Source organism: Aspergillus oryzae, chromosome 4 (genome assembly GCF_000184455.2).
Source record: "Aspergillus oryzae RIB40 DNA, chromosome 4".
Taxonomy (NCBI): domain Eukaryota; kingdom Fungi; phylum Ascomycota; class Eurotiomycetes; order Eurotiales; family Aspergillaceae; genus Aspergillus; species Aspergillus oryzae.
In genome coordinates, this window is record NC_036438.1 from 1,794,533 (window position 1) to 1,819,151 (window position 24,619).

General features: G+C 46.4%; 6 protein-coding genes and 3 non-coding genes across 9 annotated transcripts; 4 read left to right on the top strand and 5 right to left on the bottom strand.

The window, feature by feature from the left end:
* Positions 1–525: 525 nt before the first annotated feature.
* On the top strand, positions 526–2,173 carry cp6 (putative carboxypeptidase S1; the record flags this gene model as incomplete). Its single annotated transcript, XM_001727625.3, has 5 exons — positions 526–782; positions 839–1,169; positions 1,221–1,737; positions 1,786–2,052; positions 2,109–2,173. The coding sequence occupies 5 exons, from the start codon at positions 526–528 to the stop codon at positions 2,171–2,173; spliced, it is 1,437 nt and encodes a 478-aa protein (XP_001727677.1).
* Positions 2,174–3,212: 1,039 nt separating this feature from the next.
* AO090012t00022 lies at positions 3,213–3,313 on the top strand. Its single transcript has one exon. It is a non-coding gene; the product is annotated as a tRNA-Ser (tRNA).
* Positions 3,314–4,055: 742 nt separating this feature from the next.
* Positions 4,056–4,156, bottom strand: AO090012t00023. The gene has a single exon. It is a non-coding gene; the product is annotated as a tRNA-Ser (tRNA).
* Positions 4,157–6,495: 2,339 nt separating this feature from the next.
* Positions 6,496–6,599, bottom strand: AO090012t00024. The gene has a single exon. It is a non-coding gene; the product is annotated as a tRNA-Ser (tRNA).
* Positions 6,600–8,940: 2,341 nt separating this feature from the next.
* On the top strand, positions 8,941–9,461 carry AO090012000708 (uncharacterized protein; the record flags this gene model as incomplete). The annotated part of the gene is made up of 2 exons (XM_001727626.3): positions 8,941–9,010; positions 9,067–9,461. 2 exons carry the CDS (start codon positions 8,941–8,943, stop codon positions 9,459–9,461), a joined length of 465 nt encoding a protein of 154 aa, XP_001727678.1.
* Positions 9,462–14,692: 5,231 nt separating this feature from the next.
* Positions 14,693–16,528, bottom strand: AO090012000710 (uncharacterized protein; the record flags this gene model as incomplete). The annotated part of the gene is made up of 1 exon (XM_001727627.3): positions 14,693–16,528. One exon carries the CDS (start codon positions 16,526–16,528, stop codon positions 14,693–14,695), a length of 1,836 nt encoding a protein of 611 aa, XP_001727679.1.
* A 1,055-nt stretch (positions 16,529–17,583) lies between these two features.
* On the bottom strand, positions 17,584–20,016 carry AO090012000711 (phosphoketolase family protein; the record flags this gene model as incomplete). Its single annotated transcript, XM_001727628.3, has 1 exon — positions 17,584–20,016. One exon carries the CDS (start codon positions 20,014–20,016, stop codon positions 17,584–17,586), a length of 2,433 nt encoding a protein of 810 aa, XP_001727680.1.
* Positions 20,017–21,335: 1,319 nt separating this feature from the next.
* Positions 21,336–22,354, top strand: AO090012000712 (TatD family hydrolase; the record flags this gene model as incomplete). The annotated part of the gene is made up of 2 exons (XM_001727629.3): positions 21,336–21,368; positions 21,437–22,354. The coding sequence occupies 2 exons, from the start codon at positions 21,336–21,338 to the stop codon at positions 22,352–22,354; spliced, it is 951 nt and encodes a 316-aa protein (XP_001727681.3).
* A 539-nt stretch (positions 22,355–22,893) lies between these two features.
* AO090012000713 (uncharacterized protein) lies at positions 22,894–24,085 on the bottom strand (the record flags this gene model as incomplete). Its single annotated transcript, XM_023236597.1, has 3 exons — positions 22,894–23,301; positions 23,356–23,991; positions 24,041–24,085. 3 exons carry the CDS (start codon positions 24,083–24,085, stop codon positions 22,894–22,896), a joined length of 1,089 nt encoding a protein of 362 aa, XP_023091506.1.
* Positions 24,086–24,619: the final 534 nt, after the last annotated feature.

Sequence of the window (24,619 nt, forward strand, 5' to 3'; positions counted from 1 at the left end):
GCAGAAGGCCCCAAATTAAAGAGGAACGATTAAGGTCGGACCCCCGACGGCTTGACTGGAGATCTACAGGGGACTAAGTCAATTAAAGGGGACATGGGTTGTCCATTCGGATGAGGACTTTCAGGAACTCCACCATAATCGGCAGCGAAATTACCCCTTTGGGAAATATCCCCAGGAACAAGCCGCCCGTTGATCGTTAAAGAACAGTTTATGTTGGCTGCTCTAAGGCCACGATGTAACATAATCATGCATCCTTTTCTATCCAACTGGAATGAAGCTTTCCGCCAAGGATTGATCTTCGCCCAGTAGGCAACTCTCAACGGAGCTTTAGCCCGTTGATAGTGATGTCTCATTCCCCTCTTCAGTCGCGAGCGGGCATTGAAGCATCTGAGTGTCGCCTCCCATGTATATAAACCAGACATTCCCAGGCCTAAAATTCTCCTTCCGGTGTGACGAGAGAAACTAACTACCAACCTCCTCGTTGTTTATTAGTTTGCCCCAAGCCCTCTTATCCTGCCTGTGAGGATGTGGTTTTCAAGCACCGCGTGGTTGTTACCATTGGCACTTGCAGGAAGCGTCCAGGCGCTGCCCAAAGGTGCCAAAATAGGAACAACAGCGTCCCACGTTAGGAAAGGCGGAGTGACTTACAACGTCTTTGAACATGCTGCTACTGGTGCTAGGTTGGAATATGTCAACAACTCCGGTATTTGTGAGACTACGAAAGGCGTGAATCAGTACAGTGGCTACTTAAGTGTAGGAGAGAACCAGAACATGTTCTTTTGGTATGGGTCCTCCTTATCCATGTCCCAGTTATGGAAACATCTGACCGGATGGTCAGGTTCTTCGAGAGTCGCAACAACCCGCAACAGGCGCCGCTCTCTGCCTGGTTCAACGGCGGCCCCGGCTGCTCTTCCATGATCGGATTGTTCCAGGAGCATGGACCCTGCCACTTCGTCAACGGCGAGGATACTCCATCCTTGAACGAACATAGCTGGAACAACTTTGCCAATATGCTATACATTGACCAGCCTATCGGTGTAGGCTTTTCGTATGGAGATAACCCTGTTAATAGCACGTGGACTGCTGCTCCATATGTTTGGAAGTTTCTCCAGGCTTTCTATGAGCATTTCCCACAGTACGAAAGCCGCGACTTTGGCATTTTCACCGAGGTGAGAGATTCAATCAAAGCGTGTGGGCACTGGAATTACTGACTGAGCAAGTCATACGGCGGTCACTATGGCCCCGGTTTCGCTTCGTATATCCTGGACCAGAATAATGCTATTGAAGCAGGTAGTCAGAAAGGTGAAAAAGTCAATTTGGTTGCTCTGGGAATCAATAATGGCATGTTCGACTCGACGCTGCAAGAGAAGGCTTACATTACATTCGCATACAACAACACCTACAGACAACTCATCGATGAGTCATTGAAAGACAAGCTTCTGGAGGCTTACGAGTCTGAATGTCTCCCAGCTGTTCAGAAATGCCAGCAGACTCAAACAAATGAGGACTGCCAGAATGCTGGCTCAGTGTGCGGAGAGAGCGTCGAGAATCCAATCATGCAAGCTGGTGGTGACTTTGATGTGTATGATGTGCGAGAGCCATCCAACGACCCCAATCCACCAGAGACATACTCCAAGTACATCGCAAGACCCGACATAATGAAAGCAATCGGTGCGAGGTCGGACTACCAAGAATGCGCGGATGCTCCCGGTCAGAAATTCGGTGCTACCGGAGATGGTCAGTATCTTGATATTCGTTTCCAGCTCACGGATCTAACTTGAGTAGAATATCGTTCAACCCTCCCAGACTTGTCTGAGGTCATCAAGGCAGGAGTCAACGTTCTTGTATGGGCAGGCACAGCAGACTATATCTGCAACGTCGATGGAAGCATTGCTGTGGCCAACGCAGTTGATTTCTCGGGACACGACGAATTTCAGGGCAAGGCCCTCGAGGCCTATAAGGTAAATGGAAAGGAGGTTGGACAGTTCAAGTCTGTCGACAACTTTCATCTCCTGACGGTATACGACGCTGGGCACGAAGTTCCCTATTACCGTAAGTGCATAATGTTTATCTTTTCCGTGGCCCGACATAATTGCTAATTAACACAGAGCCGGAGACCGCCCTTCAGGCCTTTACCCAGATCCTGCAGAAGAAGCCGCTTTCCTCTACTTAAAGCCTGTGAAATGAGGAATTAGCTTTATGGAGAGCATTATGAACCAGTACCAGCAGCGTTGGATGAATTCGGACTTAGTTGGGACCACCAGATAAAAATGTGACGCTATGCGGCAGTTGGTCCTTAGTCTCAAGTGCCCAAGCCGGTCATATACTCATGTTATTCAATTGTAAATAGGGATGCAGGTAACAGATCTTGTTGCCCAAAGACTTGAACATAATTTATATCTTCTATCAATGGTCTATGTTTGTATATGTTGTCGCAGAGCGTGGATGTCTAAGCCTACGCGGTATAATTCACTCATAATTACCTGCGGCACCAGCATAAGCCTTGCTTTATAGAATGACTTTCTACCTTACCAATATGCCGCAGTAATCTACCATTGGATAGCATTTGGTCAGCGCTTGTCCGCAACAGTTTATTATTGTGTTATGCAAAAAGAGAGGATTTTATCTCTTGACACCAAGAGCTTCAAACAATTACCGGGACGCACTTGAGCTGCCCAAGTGCCACTCTGAGTCTTACAATATTTATGCTTGAGTATGCACAACAGATAAAGCTTCCAAGGCGCCTCATAGTCGCTTATGATTCATTAGTTATGGCACTGCAGGTACTATCAGAAACTCATTATATTCAGTGATGATCCGTTCTCCTCAGTCATACCTATCCCCAGCATGATAGAATTTGACATGCTTTTTAGGCACGATACGAGCAGATATTGGATTTGCTATTTGCTGTGAAGATAGACATCATTGCTTGATGAATAGTATACAACATGTCACCCTGCTTCTACTGCTTAAATATACATCTCCGATTCGCACTTACCCAATGCTGTCGGTTGTAGTGGCTATGGCTCCGTCTGCACTACCTGGACAATATCATTCTATCCACGACTATACTTCACGCAGCTGCAACCATTAACAAGTTATAATAGCAAAGTCGACGTAGTCCTGCTTATTCACCCGTCTTCTATAGGTATGATTTTAAATTAGTAACATTCTGTCTATATATCACAAGTTTTGCACACTTATAGTAATATGGCACTTTGGCGGAGTGGTTAACGCGATGGCCTGCTATGCCCTCGGTATATCAGCCCAGCCATTCCCTTCGGGGGCGTGAGTTCGAATCTCACAGGTGTCGAATTTTTCCCTTTTTTCTTTCTATCATTTTTTCCCTTCAGGTTACATGGTTGCTATAGGCAGTACATATCAAGCCTTCTTTTCGCTGACATACATCCTCATGGAGAGTTTTAGTGCCTTATTCTCTCGTTGGGCTTTAAGGACAGATGTGCAGCGGTGTCCGGGATGCAGCCAACACCCCCTTTATGCGCATTTGGGAGGGTGGGGGTAATCTTCCCTCGAAACTGGTCCTTTCTTTCTTCACGATTGGCTTTTTAAACTCTTTACAACAAAAATTAAGCTCGATATCATCGCCATCACGATATTGTTGGAAGAAGCCAACATTAGGTCATGGTGTTGCCAGTATCTTCACAATCCTTGGTTCTATCAGCAGTGTCAATTATGTTCTTGTGGTAGTTCAGCCAGATGGAGATCCTATCACGATACACTTTTGGAACAAGAACATTCATGAACAATGTAACTTTCTCACGGGCAAGTATAAATAAATCTACACGGAGTAGAGATGTGCATGAAATGAGGCTCGGATCATGCATCCTGGGTCTCATTGACCCTTTTGGATATGGACTAACAATTTGTGGACTTTCTGGCTATGCACTGGAAATTCCAAGATGCGCATACCAAGGAGCACACAGTTGACTGGATATTCAAGACAGTCAACAAGCACAATTTGGAATGGGTACGGAAGTAGGGCAGGTAGAAAGTAATAAGATTAGGTAAGGAAGAAATAAAAAATGAGAAAAAACCGACACCTGTGAGATTCGAACTCACGCCCCCGAAGGGAATGGCTGGGCTGATATACCGAGGGCATAGCAGGCCATCGCGTTAACCACTCCGCCAAAGTGCCTCGAGCTGTTCTATTGGCGCTCATCTTTGAAACAGCTCGCCGGTAGAACAGAACAATGAATTTCATATTACTCGACTCCCTACGGAGTACATTCTCTATAAATACAACCCCACTATCCTCTGAAAACGAAAGTCAAGCCCCAAAATTTCCTTTATCAAGAAAAGCAAACCGCGTGTAAAGAGCCCTAGCATTGTCATATAAAAAATAGTAAGAGTCTATACTCGAGCCCAGCTCAAAGCTTGTTAGGTATCACCCCGGATTCACTATCGCGTCCGGCGTCAGTGTGCCAAGGATTGTCTCCGCCTAGAGAGAATATTTACCTAAACAGCTCTGGCCAAGTTGAAACACTCACAGAACAGCAGATGGCTCTCATTGGCAGTATTGGCAATACAAAACAACGGAGCCGTCTCCATGATCGCACATTCAAAGTCTTCCCAAGGGAAGATCGGTTGGATATTATTGAGTTCCACCGGACAGACGTGTATATCGACCACCGGACAGGCGAAGAACACAACATTTTGGTGGCTAGCGCGTCCGAGGCACTTTATATCAGTAAAAGTACACCGGAGAGGGGGATCAAGAATGAAAACAAGATCACATCTATGAATCGTGGAAGCGCCAGAGACGATGGGAACAGAAATTCATCTGCGGCCCCATGTCTGAGCGGTTCACCTCCGGATATTATCTCTTTCTCAGACTAACACTAAAACAACTCTCGAACAAGAAATACATAAAGGAAGAGAATCTTAAAAAGGTATCCTCGAATAGCCCTTAAAGCACCAGTCATATGCTAACATAGCCAGTTACATCCCATTACCCATCCGGTACTGTTCATAGGTCCGAAGGAGGGCGGGCGTAAGTGTCGCCTTCAAAGCTTTGCCGATGCCTATAGATATCTCGGGCATGCGGAGGACATTTTGCATCCCGGACATCCTCGTGAACCTGGCTTAAATTTGGAGATACAGTCGCAACCATCTATTAGCGAAGCAGCTGTTTCGTGTGTCGAAAGTTTGTCAGGGTATACGGTACAAAAGGTCAACTCTCTTTTATACCACCTTGCGCCCGATCATAGCCTCCGATGACCTGGTCTAAGAGGATGTACATCGTGCTACAAAAAACTGGGGGCCTGTGTTAGTGCTATATGCGAGCATTTGGTCACTGCCATGGATAAGGTAGGTTATAGACTAGCCCTTGTATTGGAATAAATTCTCTATCACTTCCTTTCTCTTTAGCTTGAGTCTACCATTCCGGTTCGAATCGGGTTCGACTACGATGAGCCCTTCAAAAGTACGCCTCCACATTGGGCCATAAAACTACTGCTCGAGAAAAAGGGCGATAGCTTTTACCTCTGTCGCTCTGCCTGAGGGGTTCAGTCAAGCATGGATTGGTCCCAGACACACCCTTGCTCCAAGGTTGGACGATGGGTTATGACATGCTAAAGGTGCAGCGAGTCACGAAAACGGAAAAGGAATGATGAAAGACAGTCCGAAATCAGGTACACACGAAATCTCTACCGGAAGTCTAAGCTCATTTTTGAAAAATTTAGGCTGGCCCCGGTGCTATATATCGAAGACGTCGAGGTCCTCTTCACGCAGGATTCAGATACTTCGAGGCCACGTTTCTGGAGACCTCGCCGCTTCTCCCCAATATTGATACTTTATAGTACTATTTTGCATCCCGACTATCATGGAAAAGACGCTATAACTCTGATATATGGGAAATACACAGATATTGGATCAATTATCAATGCGATTATTATAAAGGCACTACAAGTATATTTCTCTGCCTTGGTAGTACAGCCTTTCGAGTTTATTTCGTTTAATAATTCTTCCTTATTTCCTAGATTTCTAAAATTAAAGTGCTTTCTCAATTCTCTGAACAGTTAAAGATTTTATGAGACATCCCCAAATCAGAAATAGAACCTAGAATCTGTCGAGGAAATACTCGATCCTATCTTGGTTATCGTCCCAAGACATGCAGTGTTACTCCAGATCCTGGCAGGGAGTGATGAGTTGGTACAGAACAAAGTCCCTTACAAGGGCCACAGGAATTTCCAGAGAATCAATATCGGGTACCTTTGTAAAAAGCTGTTCCCTGGTCTGACCTCAAAAGCCCTTCAGACGGCACACGAATTTTTGTGAGAAAGTGAGGGGTCTTGCGAAGAATACCATTCATATGACACTGAAGCGATGGCAGAAATAGTGAAGGTTCTTGTGAAATTGGTGTAAGAACAACAGTGTCCCAAAAAGGGAGGCAAATTAAAAAAAGTTTTAGCATTTACCTGCTTATGTCACTCAAAACAGTGTGTAACTTAAGTAAGTGTCAAGCTAAAAAAAGAACGACACCTGTGAGATTCGAACTCACGCCCCCGAAGGGAATGGCTGGACCGATACACCAGAGAGGGTATAGCAGGCCATCGCGTTAACCACTCCGCCAAAGTGCCTTATTACTTAAAATGGATTATTATTGTAGTTAATAAAGGTGCGCAAAGTCTTACACATTTTCGTTGAAACACTTAACTGCCAACTGCTTTTAACCACAATTTGACCGGCTGAGCCTACCAGGACCCATGAGAAGTCGAGGTAAGAAGAGCCATGAGGATGTTGTGGCCAATCTGGTCCGTGGAGCTAAGGAGGGCAGTTTTCGTCATGTTCTCTATACTATATCCTTGTCTTGCACTGTTGCTAAAGTTTAGCTGCTATTTTGGTTTTGAGATGAATCATTTCGACTGAAAAACCAACTGATTCGACTACACTCAAGATGCCTTTGTAGCTGAGGGTCTATTATAGGTCTATTTCTGGTTGACACAACTTTTGCCCATTGATGGATTATTGTGGCCACATTACGGATGTAGCCCTGAGACTCCATTTTTCTCTCGCTCGATCAACATATACAAGCATTGTATGCACTTAAAATTAGTACCCTCATTGACTTAATCCAACGTTTATACTTTTCCATGGAATGCATTGGAGACTTTATCCGCGGCCCTTTCCGCTAGCTCGTCATCTATCTACAACCCATCTTCAACTAAGTAACCGGACTTCCCTTTCTGTATCTTGCAAGAACCATACATTAGAACCTGCTTTAGACTGTTCCTCTATTTCTGCTACAAGATCTGGTGTTTCTTGGACTTGCTACTGCTATCTTGTCAAATTCTTCTTGATAATATAGGACATCTAATATCTGTGAAAATCCGAACTAAGCCTTATTATGAATCTACATTTATTTACTAAGCAGTAATGCCAAGTTTAGCAATACATGAGGGAGAGTTCTCTAGGCGAGCGCGCGCAAGTCCTGGATGGTTTCTCAACTACACGTTGACAGTCAGCCCACATAACATGCGTTTAATGAGTAGAATGTAATAGCAGTCTAGGCTATGGATGCAGGGTCATGGTCTAGTACCAAGAGAGTACAGTTATAGGTATCTTCCTACCATCAAAAAACAAGTTGACTGTGGCAGTTGATTGATAAGCTACACTCGACGGGTAATTCATTCCATATCTCATTGGTGGTTCTGGTGACTGGTTTGGATGGATACTTTCTCAGTTCTCTGTTTCTTCGAGAGAATTAGGTTGGTGGTAGGAATATTTCTGATAGTAGACGCCTATTACATACATCCAACATGCCTCACTATTCAACTAGCAGACAGTACATTATTGCTCTTCCTGCCCTAGAATCGAGATAAAACTGTTTGAACGATTCTCTAAAACAAAAAGAATATTCTGTTTTTCACCGCACCACACTTGCATATTCACTATGTTATTCACCGATCACGTATTCACTGACCCTTCTGGTCCTGTCTCTCGCTTCTGACCCGCAGAGCCTTCCTAAGATGCACTAATTCACTCCGGACTCCCTCGCCCAGCCCATAATAAAGAATGTGGAGCTGAAGTCCGTCTGCCAGCACATCAAAGTAAAACATCACAGAAACTATATGCTAAAGTCACTTGGCAAGACTTATACTCGGCCACCATAATTGCTAGATTTGGCTCGTTCTTCATGCGAAAACCCTGTCCTATGTCAGGAGTTGATGGACACTTTCGAACGGGCCAAGGCTATAACACGAGGTGGCAATGTGGTGGCTATATGCACATGTCCAAACCCGAGTGCGCCCCGATTTCCATTTTGTGTGTCTCGAAGCCTAGTGGTGTGTATTTTGGTAGGCTGACTATTCAAGACTTTATTAGAAATGATTGGAGTTCGGACACAGTTACAATTGACTCAGTTGTTACTGTCCAAAACACGACAAATTATCTCTTCAGCTAACCGACCCTTGGTGGCGCTAATACGACGGCTGCATAAATCACACGATCCATCGCTCTTGTGAGTGTGTTTTCTATGTCCGATCGAGAAGAAGCTATATTTAGACTACTACTTCCGAAAGCTGAGCGACATGGCTTTTACCATGCGAAACGATTATTGAAGGCTCGACTCCTGGGCAGGGCCTACGGAGTATACGAGTGAGACATTTCGATTCCGAGATGCCCGAGGCAGATATATGGGGTAATGATCGACCGTTATTGATGTGCCAAGTCCAGAAAGAATCCACATCGTCTCCTCGTCAATAAATATCCTGAGACATAACCAATTAACCCTTTGCCCCCAACGTCTGATGTCATGAGAGCAGTCCCCAGCTCTACGCGAGGGTTGCCCCCGATTTTGTTGCCTTAATTTGGGGATGCGGCCCCAGAAGTATAAGTACACTTAAACTTCCCTTCTAAAATTGATTAACTCAAACTCTACCACGAAGAGAAGATCCATTGACTCCCAGCCTCCCAGCCAAAATGAAGATCTCTGCTGCTATTTCTACTGCCCTCCTGGCCGTTAGTGCCGCTGCGTTCGACAAGAACCAACGTCAGTGATATCGTTCCATCTCACTTCCCCAACAGGATAACTAAGATAGATTATAGCCTGGGGCAAGCGCGACTACAACTGTGTCAACGTCTTCCAAGGCATCCCCGACAACTCGACCGTCGCTCCCGGCGCTGAGATCAACATCAAGTTCAACCGCAACTCCAAGAACTGCGAGTCTCTGACCCAGTATAAGGGAGCGGGTTATTCTATCTATCTCTACAACAACCCTGTTAGAAACCTTGACACTATCCATTTCGACAAAGAACTTTTCATCAAGAAGGATATCCCTGAGCAGGACGGTGCTGTCACGATCACCATCCCGTCTCAGGAGCAGCTCGGCACCGTTGCGGACGACAGCGTTTGGTATCTCCGTCTCTCTACTAGCTTGAACGATGCTCCCCAGATGCCTACTCTTTTCAATGCTGCTGGACCCTTCGCTATTCGTGCTTAAATGTCCATGGTAGTCGTTTGTTTAATCGCGATGGACTATTGACATGGATGGAAGGCTATCTTGACATATACCCTTGTATCAGCGTATCTCTCACCGTGAACACTTGACCTTCCATATCATCTTTCATTACCTGGAGATGTACATGTTAATATCCTACGTTTTGGGACCAGGCCGTTGAACCTTTATTCTAATATTTGTCCATAGCTTAATTGAGTGTATACTTAATTTAGATGACAGGGCTTCTTTGACCATGTGACGTCTTTGTACTTTCCGTAGATCATAAATATGGATTATTTTCCCGACGGACCCGAGAAAATACCCCCAGAGGATAACACGTACACTGCCAAGTGTGAGGACGAATAAACTTGAACAGGAGAATATCACCCAAGCGCTGCGATTTCTCGATATTCCCAGTACATTCATTGGTATGTCATACTTGTTAGCTCGACCCTCCGACAGTCACACCACTCAAGTCCTCAAGATTTCACAACAAAAAGGTTCCAGGCTATTCTTCCGCCCGCATCTGGATCTTCTGACTTCTTCCCAATATAACTGTACTCAAATCGCCCACTGGTATCGCAATCGGAAAGTCCACTGCCTCCAGCATTTGCGCTATGAAGATATGCCAGACTGGCACGACCAAAGCGAGACTGAATGCACCCGCCGCCTGCGTATACAGTATATTAGATAAAAAATAGCATTATAGATTGGAGAAGGGGGAATGAACACACCATCTGAAGTCGAGCAGCAAGAGCAACTTCCCCCAGCGCTAACTGGAAGTAGGTGGCTGCGAATAAAGCAAAGGTGATAACGAGGAGGAAAAGAGCGGTAAAAAGGCAGATGTTGGTTCGGATGGAACATATTGTGTATACAAATGTGAGAATCGTCAAGGCAATGTAGTAAAACCCTAAGGGTATAACTGGTTAGTGACCGATACTACAGCCTCTATGAAAGTTGCGCGATTGTACATACCAACGGTAGCGTTATAAGATGGAGTTTGCATTCCCTCTAGTGCGTTGCCGGTCGATGAGTAGTGAAGCCCTGTTGCAAATAGGGGCATGAGACCTGTCCCTTGTACTATCCAGAACGTGCCTTGATAATGTTAATTGTGGGCATCCGCATGACTGGAAATCTGCGATACGTACCGTAGGTAAAGAATAAGGCGCATGAAAATGTGTTCCCGATAACCCATTCCCCAATACCGCCGAGAATTTGTATCATCCCCCCAAAGAAAATAAACACGGGTCTGTGCCGCTGTGAGCATCTGAAGGAAGTGGTCTAATAGACTATAATGTACTCACAGTATCGCGGCACCACTCTCGCCACTTCCCCTGATGCCCATCGTTATAAAGGCATTTGGGGTGGCAGATACCAGAAACCCGATAAGCGATATTGGAGTAGGATTACCTACTTGCTTACGCAAGTCACCTTTCACCGAGGGATGCTTGGGGCTCAAGTAAAGCTTTTCAAATACATCACGGGAGACAGGAAGAAAGACACTCTCGGCTGTTCGAATTGGCCGAAGAGTGTCGATGTCATGTTTCTCACTGATATCACCACTGGACATAATTAGGGATGTGAAACGGGCGATGACTTGACCTTGGAAATTGCTGTGGTTTAAGCAATGTTGAGTCCACAGTAAACCTATATATACCTGGCTTATCCCTAAGCTTACCCCATATTTCTTGCTTTAAGCTACATCATCCTAAGACCCCTGTATGGTCAATGCCGACCTGCATGCCGGTCTAGTCAATACGGATCCGCTTTATGCGGGTATCGCGGAGAGAAATGCGGGGATAGCTCAATTTTGAGCTGTATTCGAGGTATTTGAATGGGCGAGAGCTTAATTAGAGTTATCGATAGTTGAGCCTTCCCCACGTTCAGCATATACGCTGCAGCAGGGGTTATAGATCCTGCCATGTGTTCTTGAACCAGGGGGCGACGGATTGCATTTTGCGAAGCCAAGAAGTCTATTTTATCCTTCCATGAATGTATGAGTAATTGCTTGCTGTTAGAATAGAACCAGTTTCTTGTCTTAGCAAACAGCACATTCGAGATCGGCCCCAAGTGGCGAAAGAAAGAGCGGAATCGAATCGGAATATTCAGAAGGATACATTTGATGGTGGCGAGTTCCCTCAGTCTTTCAGGGATCTACTATCAAGTGGAGCACCAATAGTTGCATGTTGATTCTCAATACCCAGAAAGGATTTCCATATGGCCGAGAGCTTAATTGTCGGTAGTTCAAGTGCACGGTTCTCTACCACCTCTTCCCTCATGAGCCTAGATGCTCGATTAAGCCCCTCCGTCCCCGCAACATGCTATGTGAGAAACTCAATTTGAGTCCTCAATCATGTAATTCCCGAATGTCCCACCCGCTCGCATCTCGTAACTCGGGTTCGGTTAATGCGGGACCAAGCCGAGGAAGGACGTCACAACTTAGAATCCTTCAAGATCCCGCCAAACCCTAATCTAAGATACATACTGTCACCTTCGAACGTTTCTACTACACAAACGTTTAAATGTATTCAATACTCACTATTAGGATATTTGCTGCAATGGGGACAAGGAGCCCCGTAGCCATCAGCAGGATTCAGAGCCATCCTATAGCAGGATTCTCAGTGATAATCGGTCTATCCAGCAACAAGCAGTACACAGATCGACAATAAGACAATCTATACAGATTATACTAACCATTAAACATGGTTATTTGATCTGAAGCTTAATCTTGTTCTTATTTGTGCAGGTCCCAAGTCTTATAATCACTTCCGCTCTAGTTTCCGCCGTACCGGGTTCACAGCGGAATGAGAGCGGAATATAACGGGTCTGCGGTTCGATTTGCGGGTCGGATATAAACTTCGACGAGTGAAGTATGTATACCCCGCTAATTGCTAGCCATCTAGTATTACCAGAAAACGACACATCCCCGTCCCTGGTGGTATTGGCCCTATTATAGTTCCAGTATCTCGACAGTACGCCGACTGGTAATGGACTGGAAATTAGTGTGGGGGATGTTTCGCGCGGAGTCGAGGCGAAGATGAATATTGTCGGAGATTAGCAGTCTCTTGGGCGGGTACAAACTCACATCCAGCCCGTAGCCTAGACTCTTTTCCAACCAGGCTGTTGGACATGCGCATGGACATCTGGAGCGTTTGTGCGTCCCAGGTGGGAACATAGGATAATCTGGGGGGCCCGCTTTCCCCGAAGCTCTAAATAATATACCAGACTTGCTGGGCCGCAATTTAACAACCGAGGAGCCGAGGGTATGCAGTATTGCGATCTTTATGCAGAATATGTGCTATTTCCTTCCCATGGGCAAAATATGTCATTCTAACTCACGTCTAGCCTAGTGTCAGCGTCCATAGTCCTAATCTCAGCCTATAACGGATCCGCTTTTAACTGACGATGGCAGAGTATTAGGACTCGGGACATATATGGTAATGGTAATGGACTTTTATCACAAGACTGCTGCCATTATGCCTCTCCCTGCCCCTACCAGGGAGATTCGTGGTCGTACTTGAAGTCTACCAGAAACAAAAGAGATAGACGTTAGAAAGCGACAGTATCGGTTGCATGCTAGAATGACAATTTTGTGACTTAGTCTATGGTGAAGACATCAGTGAGATGGTGAGCATGGCTGTAGACTGTAGTTGCTGGATGAGTATGGGAATGCTGAATGAGTAGGAAGCAAACGAAAGCAAGAAAAAGAGGTCCGACCAAGACTACAACGAAGACAGCAAGGTCATGATTGCACAGTGTGCGAAACATCGCCAAACATCTTTTAGGTTTGTACTTCGTTAAAACATACGCACACTTCAACGATAACGCAATGAAAACAGGATAATGTAGTTCATATTCAAGTGCTGCTTTTTCAACATGGCATATGAGTTTCTACACATACCCTGTCTTTCTACACAACACACCGCTTAATACCGTAGTCCAACTAAGGATATATCATTGTAAGGCAGAGGGTAGCACAATTAACATATAAACAGGGCGAGAGAGTTTAGCATCTTGAAAGCCGGTCGATGACAGAAGTCAAAGATAACTATATATCATGAATCAATGAGATACGCAAGACATGAATAAAGTCTTAAAAAATACCGACCGTAGATATCAATAATATATGGAGAATAGTAGAAATAACACCAGGGGAAGAGGATTCATAAGATATCCATCCGCTCCAGATGACAGGAAGCTAATGTGGAAAGCAAGACTAAGTTTCTAGCTATAAATAAGCTCAATAAGATCAGCAGTAATACAAGCTGTCCAAGACTAACCAAGGGAACTCATCTAACGGTTCAAGATTCATTTACCTCGAATATAGTGCAGCTATTTAAAGCTCTATTGAAGGTTTTGACCATACGTCAGTTCCTCATTATGCTTCGTATAAGCCTAAATTAAGCTTTTCGGACAGATCTTGCCAACGGAAGTTTACGATGATAGTAGTGAATTTCTCCCTATTCATAATCGAAAAAATCCCAGAGAATAACTCTCTACACCACCATCATGCATGGGCACAGCACCCCGAACATACATGCAGGCTAGGATACGGTAGAGATAACCCAAATCGGTAATTCCGACCTCGGGATGCCGAGAAAGGAGAACATACCGCGCGATCATGTTCGGGAATAAACGTGGCGTGTTAGAATCTTCCCAGTGGGTATTGGATCGTATCCGCTTTCTACACGGTTTTGATCTCTGCTTTTTCTCCGCCTTTACTCCGTATGTTGAGTTTGACCACTCGGGTATTTCTGAGGGGGAACGTGAATTCGTGGATTAGCGGTCAGAAATTAACCGTCAGCTGGAGGTTGGTCTGAGAGGGCCGAGATTTTATTAGCCTGTGAAGAATCTTCTCTTAGCTTGGTGCTGGGTTGTTTTTCTTTTTTCTTTGCACCTTTCGGTGGTGTTAATGAAAATCTATGCATATACTAATTTTCGGGTAAGGCAGGAATCCTGAACCCTGTGCCCTATTTTTGAGAGTCTCATCTACGCGGGTGATCGACACATAATTAATGACGATCCATTCAGTTTGAAGAATGTGTGCATGTTTGCTTGGGGAAAGTAATATGCATATCCATTAATGGTGGCAGATCTATTAAGTACTAGTAAATTCAAAGCAACTTGTCATACCTGTCGTGAAGGAAAATCTATAACATGGGGATATATCGTGTACTCTAAATGGAAGAAAAGAAAAACAATTTTATGCGAAGGAAGCTGACCCGTAGCAAGTATCAAGTGACGTGCTCCTTTTCCTCCTCCTTTGGGATTCTCACCCAGACAACAGTTACCAGCGCAGCTAGTAACTGGCATGCCAATGCAAACCACCAAATGGCCCGAAGTCCTGTCAGGCCTACGTCCCCATCTGGACCCTGGTCGACTTTTGCCCCGATCGCGTCGGCAATACTTGTAATGATCGCAGAGGAGAGGTTTTGATTTGTGACCAATAGACTGGCTGCACTTCCTTGATAGGATCGAGGAACATTGCTCGTGATGAAGATGGAGGCAGCGGCGAAAGCCATATCCGGTCCGAACGTTACGAGGGCTATGCCGGGAAAAGACAAGGCCCAGTAGATCGTATTTGGAGTTTGCGGAAGGAAGAATGCCGGTCCGAGGGTGAATGCAAACATGGAGACGATATAGATGTAATGACCGGGAACTAGATGCAGGATGCGACTGACGATGAAAGTCGCGATGATGCCGACAACCGCATTCGGGATGTGGTACAGTGCCACCGCAATAGGTGTCGCATGCTGGATTCTCAACCAAAACTGAATTGCATAGAACTGCCATGCCCCGAAAAATGAACCGAATCCTAGAAAGTAGGCCACCATGAGAGGTGTAAAGCCTTTCGTCCGCCATAGCCGACTGGGAATCAATGGCCGTGCCACGTATCGTTCCGCGACGAACAGACAAATAAGAAAAGCGATGCCTAGCGCCACTAACACGCACGTATATACCGACCATTTGGTAACTGAGCCTTGGGTCAAACCAAATAGGAGACAGACACAGCCCGCAATGGCAAACAGGGCTCCAATATAATCGAACTGACGTAGAGTGGGTGCTTCTGTGCCTTCCACGTCGGCAACTGGACGAAGAGGAGGAATCGAGAAGAAGGCAGCGACAGCGCACAAGCCAGTGATAATGGCATTCACACCGAATATCCAGGGAAGGTTTCCGTGGAGAAGACCACCTTCAATGGCCCCCAAGCTGAATCCTAACGGAGCCGTGGCGCTGATAGCAGCAAAGACGCGATTCTTGCGGATGCCAGGGCTATAGAGGCGCCCAAGAACGCTCATTGAGCCAGAAACCAGAACACCAATAGCAAGTCCCTGCATTGCTCTTACAACGAAAAATAAAACCTCTCGTGACGGATCAAGAGAAAAAGCACCAACAACGTTCCAGATAGTAAGCCATGCAAATGCGCCCACGATGGCTCGACGAGGTGGAGTCAAGTCCAATAGAGAGCCTGACACAACAACAGACACCCCGTTTGAGCAAGCGTAGGCCCCTACGAGCCATGGGAGCGAGGTACTTCCAATTCCCAGAGCTTTCTTCAGCTCCAGTTGAACGACCAACATGTTTCCAAGCAAGAACGAAAAGAGCATTAGACCTGCCGAGCAGACAAGGACGAGTACAATTTCTGCTGTAAAGCTTGGTATTTCGGGAGGACGTCCTTGCGATGGCTTTGGGGGTGGCGATGCCGATTCATCTGCCATATCACGGCCAGGGATGGCGGATGGTCTCCGGTTATGCAACCCATCAATGGCTGCTGCTCGACCTCTCTTCTCGCCCAATTCATACTCATCTCCACTCTCAGCCGCCTGGGTAATCGTCGTTGGTAGCTTTTTCAGCAGATCCTCGTTATTGACAGGCTTGGGTCCCAGGAGAGGATCTGGCGTCTGCGCGCCCGTGGCAGGAGTCGAGGCCGTTCTGTTATGAAATGAGAACGAGGATCTAGTAGACAGCGGAGCGGAATCGAAGCCATCGTTGTGAATGGTGGGGACCGTTGGGACATTTACATCGTCAACCGTGGTCGAGTTAGGTTCTTGATGTTGCCCTGGTTGCATCTTAACAGCTACACCTCCGCGAGGTGGATGTCTAGGGTGACTCGGTTTGCCTTTTATTCTTTTTTCCAAGTAATGTCCGGTAGAAAAGAAATTAACTAGCGATCTAAATAACAAGGACTGAGACAATCAGCTTTCCCTTGTGCAGTATAAGAATTTTCCGACAAGCTACAAAGTATCGCCACTGTAGCTGAGCGATGATGGGCTATATATGTTTTATCGGAAACCAGAATCCAGGGCATATGATAAAGCACCACAAGGTGTCGTGGCAAAGGTATAGGAGGATCCACAACTTGATAAGATTTTGAAGATTTTTGCACGGCGCGGTGGATCATCGGCCCTGATCCACCGCGCCCTTACTGAGGGCTTGCGCGTATAGCATTTGCCCGACTTCGAGGGTAGGTGGGTCGGTCGATCCATTCAAAATCATGGCGTGGATCACGTCAACTGTGAATTCCGAAGACTTGTCCAAACACACCGTTTGGCCTAGACTATGGAATTTGACAACGCAGCTGAGCGGTCAGATACGGAGGATGTTAATAGAGATCTTGACTCGTAGCTGGGTGGGCATTGCCGGAATAGGCAGTAACCCTATCGCTTAGTCGACTTTGATATCATCCGGCGGGGCCTTGGGCACCATCAGCCCTGGCTAAATCGAATTTTGCCATTCAAATTATCCGATGACATTATACTGTTTCTAACTTCCAGAAGACTATTCATCACTGGCCTTTTTGTATAGCCCTCGACCTACTTGTCAAACTTCGAATATGAAACATGATTTGGAATTTGAGTGGTTGGGTTTGCTGCATAACAGACGATCATCGACATCCTACATATGCAACCACTGACGATCATCTGCCCCTTAAATACACACTGCACATGAAAGCAAGTTATCCGACATGGTTTCATTCTTGCTTCATGAACGCGTACGCTGCTCACCAAAACAACGGTTCAGCAGGGTTCAAAAGTACCACTGGCCATCCCCGTCATCCGCTTCTCCTTATTATTTGAATATCCTTGATATTCTAAGGTTTCGCCTCCGCTCTTTCATGTCATTTTCATGCCTTCTTAGGGTATTTCCAGTTTCGGATATATTCCGCATCTAAACCATTGTCATATGCCTCTTGCTTAGCGGCTAGTTGCTGATTGATCAACTTTTCTCGGACATGGGACGCCGTGTTGCCGAGAGATCCTACACGGTCGATGGCATCGATAGCAAGACTGTATCGGTCGGTTTGATTCCTAACGGCTAGCTCGAACGGAGTATCGATATTCCCCTTTTCTCTGTACCCCCTCACATGCAAGTTATGTTGTCCGGGGCGCTTGTAGGTCAGACGGTGGATAAGCCAAGGGTACGAATGGAAGTTGAAGATGATCGGCTTATCGTCGGTAAACACAGCCTTCCATTGTCGGTCGGGCATGCCATGTGGATGGTCTTTCTCGTTGATGAGTCGGAATAAGTCGACGACGTTGACAAATCTGACCTTGAGTTGGGGAAGATGTTCGTTTAACAACGCCGTTGCGGCGAGAGCCTCGTGGGTGGGCACATCACCACATGCAGCCATCACAACATCGGGCTCTTGACCTTGATCATTACTAGCCCAGTCCCATATTCCGAGACCTTTGGTGCAATGTTCAATGGCTTCATCCATACTGAGAAATTGGATGTGTTCTTGCTTGTCAGCAACGACCACGTTGACGTAGTTGACGCTACGGAAACAGTGGTCCATGACTGAGAGGAGCGTGTTCCCGTCAGGTGGCAGATAGATTCGAACCACCTCCGGGCTCTTGTTTGCAACAACATCCAAGAAACCAGGATCCTGATGGGTGAAGCCATTGTGGTCTTGTCTCCAGACGGTCGCGGTCAGAAGAATATTGAGAGAGGCAACCTTTGCACGCCATTCCACTTCTAAGCACTTTTCAATCCACTTGCAGTGCTGATTAACCATCGAATCGATGACGTGGATGAAAGGCTCGTAGCTGTTTAGTATACCATGGCGACCGGAAAGCACGTAGCCTTCCAGCCAGCCTTCGCAGGTATGTTCACTAAGCATCTCCATTACCCGACCTTCAAAGGCTAGGTTTCCTCCATCTTTATCCTCTTCGAAGTAGTCACCCAGCCAAACCTTCTTGCCGGCTTTGTAGATCTCTGCAAGCTTGTTTGACTCTGTTTCGTCCGGACCAAATACACGGAAGGTGGTCATGTTTTCTTTGACCACATCCCTCAAGAACTTCGACATATTTGTCATGCTCCCGCGTACAGAGACGCCGGGGTCAATATCCTTGAGAGCATAGTCCCGGAAGTCCGGCAGCTGGAGAGGCCTGCGAAGAATACCGCCATTGCCGACGGGGTTGGCACTCATACGAGAATTGCCTGAGGGCGCGAGCGCTTTTAACTCTTCAACGAGCTTGCCATTTTTGTCGAAGAGCTCCTCCGGCTTGTAACTCTTCATCCACGTCTCAAGTAGCTTCAGATGGGCAGGGTTCGTCAGGACATCAGTGATCGGGATCTGATGAGAACGCCAAAAGCCCTCGAGCAGCTTTCCGTCAATCTCTCTTGGAGCAGACCAACCTTTAGGACTCCGAAGAACGATCATGGGCCAGCGGGGTCGGAATGGTTTGTTTGACTCCCTTGCCTGCTTTTGAATCTTTTTGATCTCCACAATACAGTGTTCCAATGTAGCTGCCATCGCTTGATGCATGCTTTCTCGATCATTGCCTTCCACGAAATATGGCGTCCACCCATAACCAACGAACAACGCTTTCAGCTCTTCGTGGCTGATGCGAGCAAGGACGGTCGGGTTATTGATCTTGTATCCATTCAGGTGGAGGACAGGGAGAACGGCTCCGTCGGTACAAGGGTTGAGGAATTTAGTGCTATGCCAACTAGTCGCAAGTGGTCCGGTTTCCGACTCTCCATCCCCGACCATCGTCAATGTAATAAGGTTGGGATGGTCAAAGACACTTCCAAATGCATGAGAAATCGAATATCCCAATTCACCACCCTCGTGAATAGATCCCGGCGTCTCCGGGGTCGCATGCGAACCAATGCCTCCTGGAAATGAGAATTGCTTAAAGAACCTCTGCAAGCCCTTCTCATCTTCGGACTTGTCCGGATACACTTCGGAGTAGACGCCCTCTAGATATGACTGCGAGAGAACAGCCGGGGCGCCATGACCAGGACCGGAAACGAAGAGGACATCCAAATCATACTTTTTGATAAGACGGTTCATATGAAGCCAGGTAAAGGACTGACCGGCATCCGAACCCCAGTGGCCGAGTAGGCGAGCTTTGAGGTGTTCGACCTTTAGGGGCTCTTTAAGCAGGACATTGTCTCGCATATAGAGCATACCCAAGCATAGATACATACTTGCTCGGAAGTATGCGTCCATTTTGCGGACCTCATCTGCATCCAGGGGCTGCCCCTTGATGGTGGAGCGAGTAGCTCCATAGGCGCTGATATTGTCATCAGATTCGCTGCTGGGCGCCATTCTCAAGTATGACAAAGTTACTAGACTGGAATGTGCGTTGACGATTGGATTAAATTAGGCAATAGTAATATATCATAAGCTACTAATCGACTTCGAGGGCTGGAGAAGTCAATCCTCCAAAGGTGCTCCTAGTATGAACTCCGAATTAGATCTGGATTGATAGCTCATCTATTTAAATCATGACAGGTAAGAAATTAGCTGATGAGGGTACCCTGACGTAGCCTCCTACCTTTTGTTGCGTGGTTTCGGAAGCTCGAGGATATGGGGCGGAGTCGATGACGTCCAGCTTACCATCCGGAAAGCTTCCAGACCCAATCCAGAACCATGGACAACAAATAAACCTGCTTTTCACATAGAGCCTTAATATAGAGTAGGGCTTTTTTATTTTACTGTCAAGCTCTAAAAGAGCTGATAAAGCATCTGGAGATATACTAATAGATATCCGACAGTCAGCCCGGGTAACTGTACCCGAGATCCATTATCCGCAACAGTCTCAAGCGATCACCGTCTTTAAATATCAATCGATCTCCCCTAGTGAAAACAAGTGTTCGCCTTAAAGATATACATCACCCGAAGATCTAGCCGCCGCCTACCATGCCCTAACCAAAATGTCCGGTCGAAAGAGACAAATGACGTTCTATGCATACTACGCTAGGGGGCTGCCCTTTGCTTCCCGACACGATATACGGCTTCATCTGTGAACGCATCCCATTTCAAATTCGCACCTCAACTGAACTGTCGCTCATATATGTCGGTGCTGGATTCTCATACGAATTTTTAAACGACAGCAACAATTTCACAATTGCCATTTGGCCTGGAAATTGCATTGCTAGAGTCCTGGCTTGAGCGGCGAGTGAATTGGGATGGCGAACACCTCAAACATTATTTGTGCTCATATACTAAAATACTGTTCTGATCAACTACAATTCTACAATCACGCGAGCGGATCTTTAAGAATAATACATGTTTCTACTATGCGTATGATTTCCGCCATTTCTACCTGCATGGGTGGAACTCGGGTACATGTACCCGAGTCAGAAAAAATTATCTCGTCGCTGGAAGGGAAGAGTATATATGGCATGTACAGACCGAATCAGGGCGATAATCATTTATTTCTCTAATATGGCTTCAGACAATTCTCTCAATATCAGCCAACTTATCAATTGATGCGTCACCTGTGGTCGCGCACCATCTATCGTAGTTCAACACCTTGGGCAACAACCTTGGCGTTTTCCCAGCCGAAAGTGCTCAATTGTCAGGCAAGAGCTTTTAATTCAGCGAAGCAGAAAACAGACTCCAGGCCCTCGATCAACGATAAAATGACCCAGTCGACATCATTGCGCTACGCAGATGTGAGTATCTCACTCCTACTCTCAACAAGAATCACCAAAAGCTGAGCTCTTGCTTACCGCCCAAACAGGTCGCCGTGACATACACCGCAGACCAATTCCAGGGCATCTATCGAGGCAAACAGTACCATGAGCCAGACTTCGCAGAAGTTCTTAAACGTGCTAAAGAACATGGCTGCGAAAAGATCATGCTCACTACTATGACTCTCCCAGGAGCTCATGAGAACTTGAAAGTCGTGAAACAGTTTCCGGACATGTGTACCATGACATTAGGAGTGCATCCATATCATGCAGGCGAGATATACGCCGAAAATAATGGAAGCGAGTATCTTCAAAACCTTCGCAAGCTTGGAGAAACCCTTCGGGCCGAGAATCCGTCGCCACTGGTAGCCTTCGGAGAGATCGGACTTGACTATGAGTATCTGGACCGTGCCGACAAAGAGATACAGCAACGTGCGTTCCGCGATCAGCTAGATATGGCTGTTGAAATGCAATTACCTCTTTTTCTGCATGTGCGTGAGTCTTGTGCTGATTTCATTTCGATCATCCGACCTTACTTGTCTAAGTTGCCGCGAGGCGGGTTGGTGCATTCTTTCGCTGGGTCAAAGGAGGAGATGTTGCAGTTAGTTGAGTTAGGCTTTGACATCAGCGTCAATGGTGTTTGTTTCCGTACTGAAGAACAACTGGAGATGGTTCGCCACATTCCCTTGGACAAACTGCAGCTTGAAACCGATGCTCCGTGGTGTGAGATCCAGAGCAATGACGAGAAAATCGCCCCATATCTCACCAATGCAAAGCCTCTACCTCCGTCTCGCAAGCACAACAAGTTCATTCTGGGACAGATGATAAAGACGAGAAATGAGAGCTGTACGATTGAACGTGTTGCCCTGGTTGTGGCAGGCTTGAAAGGCATCTCACTAGAGGAGGTCTCTCGGGCGGCGTGGAATAACAGTGTTAGGATGTTCGGTTTAGGAGTACAGGGTCGGTAATTGAGAGGTCTTTTCTCTTACACATCATTATAGAGTATCGAGTACATAGAGATATACGCCCATAGAAACATGAGATTCACTTTCGAGCAGACGCCGTGCCTTTACATGTTCATTCCGTTCTGAGCAAGAGACGCTATGGAGTCCAAGTAAGTCCTGGAGCAGGCTTGAAGAAGAGTGTGCCCGTCCAGGCTTTCCTCTTGCGGGTGAATTGGCCCGAGGCACCCAGGCTCCCACGAGGATCATATAAACCCCCCCTCTTTCCCCCTCCTTTCGTTCGATCCCTCACACAACCTCCTCTCTATATCTTCCTCTCTGACCTCAAGACAAACACTCCGTATGTCTGATCGCCGACGATTTTGCACCTAACTTCCCATATAGCTTCCACGACAGGCGACACATAGGAAGTTATATTCATCGCTCACGAGTGCAACGAGAAAGGTGGAACTGAACAAGCACCAAGTATTGATACTATATCATCGAGTACGTTTGTATCACCAAAAGGTCTAGATTGCTTCTATATGCAAGCACTCTCCCTGACCTTATTGCAACATCTCCCCAAGAGTCTCGTCGTACTCAATGCTCAACTCTGGTGTCTTCGCCGCAACAACAACGCAATTACCTAACAGCCTCAGGCGGAAGCCTGCCTCGCAGTAGATGAAATAATACAACCATTTCCGACGGAATGCTTCTACATTCTCATCGGATGCATCAGGCTGTGCTGTCCGGAACGCTGTCTCGATAATCTCCCAATTCCGAAGGAAGTTGTCTCTCCAAGCTAAAAGCGTCTTGCCATAATGTGGTCCAATGTTCATAACTGAGGTAACTTCCAACTCACCATTTGATCCATTGTGTATCGCGCCCAGGAGAGCATGGATGGTCGGGAGGTAACCCCCGGGGAAGATGTATCGGTCGATAAAGGTCGGTACACTGGATTTGGACTGGCGCATCTAAGGTGGTGCGTTAGAGCCACGAAGATATGCACTCGGAACAAAGCGACTAACCTTGTGCGTCATGGTAATTCCATCGATGACCATAACACCATGGCCGGGATGAAGTAGAGAGCTGATGACGCGGAAATACTCATCTAGGTATTCTGCACCGACGTGCTCGAACATCCCGATCGAAATTACGCGATCATAGTACCCTCCATTAGTTTCAGGTCCAGTTGCAGATCGGTAATCTTGAAGAAGGATTCGAACACGTTCCTCCAGTCCGGCTTCTTTGACCCTTTTCTCTGCAATTCTCTTCTGGTTATCGGATAAGGTCAGTGCTGTCACTCGACATCCTGTAGTTTGAGCAGCAGTGATGGCTACATCTCCCCATCCGCAACCAATTTCGAGAACGTGTTGGTCGACTGATATCTGAGCTTTCTGTAGTAGGCGCTGGACCTTTCGCTTTTGTGCTGACTCTAAGGCCTCATCGGGATCCCCGCTCCAATGGGCACAGGAATAGTTCATGTCTGGAAAAAGAAAGTTTGCAAACAGCTCGTCAGAATCATCGTAATGGGAGGAAATGTAGCGCCGGGCATTTTGAGGGTCATTCGAGGGCTGCAGGAGCATTGTCACCCGGGGAAGAAGTTGCATGAAGAAGTTGCCGGTGCCCAGTTGAGATTTGTTTTGAATATAGATCTGCTTTATCTTAGTATCCGAACGATGGGGGATAGGAATCTTGAGAGGTATAGCATACATCGAGTAGCCCACTGAGATCATCACAATCTACCTCCTGAAACATATATGCTTCCGCGAATCCCTAGATAACACTCAGCAAAATCCGGCTACATATTGTTTTAGATCACCCACGAGGTCAAAACATGCGCAGATCCTTCTCCACGCATTAGAATTATTCACTACAACAGTAACAGCTGGTTCTTGGCCATCTCCGAATTCATTAATTTGATGTGGATCCTTGTACTTGGATATGAGCCTGAGGTGTCCACTGGAAATGTTCCCAAGTGCGAAGAGAACTAATTGCTGAGCGCAGTCGCCCACAAAATGGGATATTTCGAACATGCCTAGTCACTTGATAGCCAGCGTAGAAAATATTGACCGTGATCACTGTCAAGAGAGGATTGTTACGTACTTATAATTCCTTGCTTTCTCGGCGCTAAATTCTCACCGCATAAGAGCGAGTGGATTTTGTGATATCATATGCATGTGTGCCTCAATGCTACCCTAGGCTCTCCTTGTGCCTTTAGCTACAGTACTTTACTCAAGGGCATTATTGAAAACGGAAATGTAGAGGAAACGACTACCCCGAGAGCATAAC